General features: G+C 35.0%; 1 protein-coding gene across 1 annotated transcript; it reads right to left on the bottom strand.

Annotated features, from left to right (window-relative positions):
• Window positions 1–114: 114 nt before the first annotated feature.
• LOC120521062 (integumentary mucin C.1-like) lies at window positions 115–5,197 on the bottom strand (the record flags this gene model as incomplete). Its single annotated transcript, XM_039742947.1, has 6 exons — window positions 5,107–5,197; window positions 4,925–4,954; window positions 4,744–4,788; window positions 2,522–2,551; window positions 2,339–2,383; window positions 115–143 (listed from the first exon to the last, which is right to left on the bottom strand). Coding segments are annotated over exons 1-6 (255 nt in total), but the record flags the coding sequence as incomplete, so codon positions are not given.
• Window positions 5,198–5,741: the final 544 nt, after the last annotated feature.

Raw genomic sequence — 5,741 nt, 5'->3', positions numbered from 1 at the left:
ATGTCAAACATTACCATTAAATCAAAAAAACATCTTCAGCCAGAGTCCTCAAAGTAATATTTTTCTGGTATGGAACATTTCTTTATGATAGTTTACATTAACAACAGAATTTACCTGGTGATGTGTTGATCCAGTAGGTGTTACTACAAAAAAAAGAAGAACATGATAATTATGTCATAATCTACCAAGAAATCTGAGGAAAAACATTTTCAATTCAGAGTGCTCAAAATAATATTTCTTCTGTTATGGAACATTTCTCTTTATGGCCGTTTATTTTAAAATGAATTTTCCTGGTTGTTGTTGTCTCTGTGACAGGTGAGGTCGTTACAGCAAAAAAGATAATAATAATGTGAAACGTTGCCATTGAACCTGAAGCAAAACCATCATCCTTTCAGTGTTTTTGAAAGTAATTTTTTTCTGGTATGGAACATTTATCTTTACTGCTCTGAAACCTTCACATAACTCCTATGCCATGTTAAAAGGAAATGACCCTGAAATCCTGAATCGAGTGCATTTCAGAAAATAGTGGATATCACAATAACTTTGTTAAGACACAAAAAATAAAAAAACATGGCTAAATCTTTTACTGTACACTGTATATAACCTGATATTTAGAATTTAATAGCAAGAGGTATTGCCATATTTGGTCGAATGCAACCCTGAAAATAAATTACACTCTTTATTCAATATGAGATTGCGGTCATGAAAAATCCTCATTTCATTGAAAAATAAAGTCAGCTTAGATACATATGTTTTTTATCTCACAAACCATAAAATGAAGCTAAATTCTCTCTTTACAGACTGTAATACCTTCTTTGTTCCTGGATACCCAGGGAGAGAAACTCTGCACTTGTTCGATAATGTTTAAGGAATGTTGATCAACTGAGGAATGTCAACTAATTCTGATCATTTCTAAGTTACATAAGGAAAGGGAAAAATCCCTCTGATGGGTAAAACGTTGACGTAAAGACAAGTAGTCAAAGCATTAAACATGGTAAATGCTGTTCTGAAATATTTGGACAAGCTGGTCTGTTATAGTTTTCAATTTTGTAGTTCTTCGGCCTTAAACAAAAAAAACTTTACACTTAAGCATTTTGGAAAGTTACATTTCACAAAGTTGACAAAACACATTTTGAACACTGCGACACGCTGAATTGTTCTGCTTTTGTTAAGACTGAAGTCATTGAAAGGTCTTGTGCTTGTAATGCAGGACATTGCTATCTGATATTTCCAAGAGCTGAAGAAACCTTTTAATGTCAAAACTGGGGCAACTGTGGTTTTTCAAAAGTAAAATGAGACTCTGCAGTTCACCTAATCCATTTCACACTGTGTGGGATGGTGGGGTAGGGGAGGTGTAGAACACATCCCTGCATCATTCACATCGACCTAGAAAACACCTCAGGGCAAGATACCAGACCATCGTAGAACCTACTCACACAGACTAAGCAGGGCCAGTTTTGAGTCCCCTGTACATCTAATCTGCACGCTTGTAGGAGTGTTGAAAGAATCGGAATAACCAGAGGAGGACCCAAATCAGAAATGGGGACATGGAGCAAACAGCACACAAACAACTAGGTGGTGCGGAATTCAGACTTAGGACGTACAGTTTCATAAGGCCACAAACACCAATGTGCATAAAAAACAATCGTTTGCAATGCAATGAGACGTTCTGATTTAGCATACCTCTAAGAATTAACTCACTATACTTCCAAGAGAAATTTGAATTTGCCAATTTTAGATTGGGTACTCAGTAATTCATTGAAAAGAACATCGCTTGAAGATGATAGTTGTACTGATTTAACAAAATAATAAAGAACAGATAAAGATGGCGGCCACTGTCAAGAACATTACTTTAATGGACTCATTTAAAAGGAAATGGCAGAACATTTGTTGTTTGTAGTCGAAGGGTGCATCAGAGGGTTCTTCAGGATAAAAGGAGGTCAGTATAGTAATGACAGAGATTTGTAACTTAAAATGATGGTGTCTCTATAAACTCAAGCCCTTTAAGGATATTTACTGAAATTGATTGGTTGCAGCACTACTTTGTCACTCTAAGACATCCTTTAATTTAGGTCATTTTAAGGAATGCTTAATATCGTGAGGTCACCTTACATAATATGGCCACCTTCAGGTTACGCTTCACGAGTTGTACATATTCTGAGTCAGGTGACAAGCACTTTGTAACCCGCTGGGCACACAATAATGGCAGCCATAGGGGGAAAAAGTAACTGAAATGGAAGCCATTGCAATTTTCATTTTAAGAATAATAAAAATAACAAAAGAAAACACATAAAGTTCTCTAAGAATCCTGAAAAACAAATTGGCAAACAGAACGTACCTGGTGATGTGGTTGACGCAGTTGTAGTGGTTGTCGTTGATACTACTAAAAATACATAAAAATGTCAAACATTACCATTAAATCCAAAGAAAAACATCTGTCAGCTCAGAGTCCTCAAAGTAATATTTTTTCTGGTATGGAACATTTCTATTTATGATAGTTTACATTAACAACAGAATTTACCTGGTGATGTGGTTGATCCAGTAGGTGTTACTACAAAAAAAAGAAGAACATGATAATTATGTCATAATCTACCAAGAAATCTGAGGAAAAACATTTTTCAATTCAGAGTGCTCAAAATAATATTTCTTCTGTTATGGAACATTTCTTTATGGCGTTATTTTAAAATGAATTTTCCTGGTGTTGTTGTTGTCTCTGTGACAGGTGAGGTCGTTACTGCAAAAGATAATAATAATGTGAAACGCTTCCATTGAACCTGAAGCAAAACCATCATCCTTTCAGTGTTTTTGAAAGTAATTTTTTTCTGGTATGGAACATTTATCTTTACTGCTCTGCAAAACCTTTCACATAACTCCCTATGCCATGTTAAAAGGAAATGACCCTGAAATCCTGAAGTACGAGTGCATTTCAGAAAATAGTGGATATCACAATAACTTTGTTAAGACACAAAAAATAAAAAAACATGGCTAAATCTTTTACTGTACACTGTATATAACCTGATATTTAGAATTTAATAGCAAGAGGTATTGCCATATTTGGTCGAATGCAACCCTGAAAATAAATTACACTCTTTATTCAATATGAGATTGCGGTCATGAAAAAATCCCTCATTTCATTGAAAAATAAAGTCAGCTTAGATACATATGTTTTTTATCTCACAAACCATAAAATGAAGCTAAATTCTCTTTTACAGACTGTAATACCTTCTTTGTTCCTGGATACCCAGGAGAGAAACTCTGCACTTGTTCGATAATGTTTAAGGAATGTTGATCAACTGAGGAATGTCAACTAATTCTGATCATTTCTAAGTTACATAAGGAAAGGGAAAATCCTCTGATGGGTAAAACGTTGACGTAAAGACAAGTAGTCAAAGCATTAAACATGGTAAATGCTGTTCTGAAATATTTGGACAAGCTGGTCTGTTATAGTTTTCAATTTTGTAGTTCTTCGGCCTTAAACAAAAAAAAAACTTTACACTTAAGCATTTTGGAAAGTTACATTTCACAAAGTTGACAAAACACATTTTGAACACTGCGACACGCTGAATTGTTCTGCTTTTGTTAAGACTGAAGTCATTGAAAAGGTCTTGTGCTTGTAATGCAGGACATTGCTATCTGATATTTCCAAGAGCTGAAGAAACCTTTTAATGTCAAAACTGGGGCAACTGTGGTTTTCAAAAGTAAATGAGACTCTGCAGTTCACCTAATCCATTTCACACTGTGTGGGATGGTGGGTAGGGAGGTGTAGAACACATCCCTGCATCATTCACATCGACCTAGAAACACCTCAGGGCAAGATACCAGACCATCGTAGAACCTACTCACACAGACTAAGCAGGGCCAGTTTTGAGTCCCCTGTACATCTAATCTGCACGTTTGTAGGAGTGTTGAAAGAATCGGGAATAACCAGAGGAGGACCCAAATCAGAAATGGGGACATGGAGCAAACAGCACACAAACAACTAGGTGGTGCGAATTCAGACTTAGGACGACAGTTTCATAAGGCCACAACACCAATGTGCATAAAAAACAATCGTTTGCAATGCAATGAGACGTTCTGATTTAGCATACCTCTAAGAATTAACTCACTATACTTCCAAGAGAAATTTGAATTTGCCAATTTTACGATTGGGTACTCAGTAATTCATTGAAAAGAACATCGTTGAAGATGATAGTTGTACTGATTTAACAAAATAATAAAGAACAGATAAAGATGGCGGCCACTGTCAAGAACATTACTTTAATGGACTCATTTAAAAGGAAATGGCAGAACATTTGTTGTTTGTAGTCAAGGGTGCATCAGAGGGTTCTTCAGGATAAAAGGAGGTCAGTATAGTAATGACAGAGATTTGTAACTTAAAATGATGGTGTCTCTATAAACTCAAGCCCTTTAAGGATATTTACTGAAATTGATTGGTTGCAGCACTACTTTGTCACTCTAAGACATCCTTTAATTTAGGTCATTTTAAGGAATGCTTAATATCGTGAGGTCACCTTACATAATATGGCCACCTTCAGGTTACGCTTCCGAGTTGTACATATTCTGAGTCAGGTGACAAGCACTTTGTAACCGCTGGGCACACAATAATGGCAGCCATAGGGGAAAAAGTAAGCTGAAATGGAAGCCATTGCAATTTTCATTTTAAGAATAATAAAAATAATAACAAAAGAAAACACATAAAGTTCTCTAAGAATCCTGAAAAACAAATTGGCAAACAGAACGATCCTGGTGATTTGGTTGACGCAGTTGTAGTGGTTGTCGTTGATACTACTAAAAATACATAAAATGTCAAACATTACCATTAAATCCAAAGAAAACATCTGTCAGCTCAGAGTCCTCAAAGTAATATTTTTTCTGGTATGGAACATTTCTATTTATGATAGTTTACATTAACAACAGAATTTACCTGGTGATGTGGTTGATCCAGTAGGTGTTACTACAAAAAAAAAAAAAGAAGAACATGATAATTATGTCATAATCTACCAAGAAATCTGAGGAAAACATTTTTCAATTCAGAGTGCTCAAAATAATATTTCTTCTGTTATGGAACATTTCTCTTTATGGCCGTTTATTTTAAAATGAATTTTCCTGGTGTTGTTGTTGTCTCTGTGACAGGTGAGGTCGTTACTGCAAAAAAGATAATAATAATGTGAAACGTTGCCATTGAACCTGAAGCAAAACCATCATCCTTTCAGTGTTTTTGAAAGTAATTTTTTTCTGGTATGGAACATTTATCTTTACTGCTCTGCGAAACCTTTCACATAACTCCCTATGCCATGTTAAAAGGAAATGACCCTGAAATCCTGAAGTACGAGTGCATTTCAGAAAATAGTGGATATCACAATAACTTTGTTAAGACACAAAAATAAAAACATGGCTAAATCTTTTACTGTACACTGTATATAACCTGATATTTAGAATTTAATAGCAAGAGGTATTGCCATATTTGGTCGAATGCAACCCTGAAAATAAATTACACTTTTATTCAATATGAGATTGGGTCATGAAAAATCCCTCATTTCATTGAAAATAAAGTCAGCTTAGATACATATGTTTTTATCTCACAAACCATAAAATGAAGCTAAATTCTCTCTTTACAGACTGTAATACCTTCTTTGTTCCTGGATACCCAGGGAGAGAAACTCTCAGTTGTTCGATAATGTTTAAGGAATGTTGATCAACTGAGGAATGTCAACTAATTCTGATCATTTCTAAGTTACATA

The sequence above is a fragment of the Polypterus senegalus genome, unplaced genomic scaffold, assembly GCF_016835505.1.
Source record: "Polypterus senegalus isolate Bchr_013 unplaced genomic scaffold, ASM1683550v1 scaffold_8714, whole genome shotgun sequence".
Classification (NCBI taxonomy): domain Eukaryota; kingdom Metazoa; phylum Chordata; class Cladistia; order Polypteriformes; family Polypteridae; genus Polypterus; species Polypterus senegalus.
This window is presented reverse-complemented; position numbering and strand designations above follow the sequence as displayed.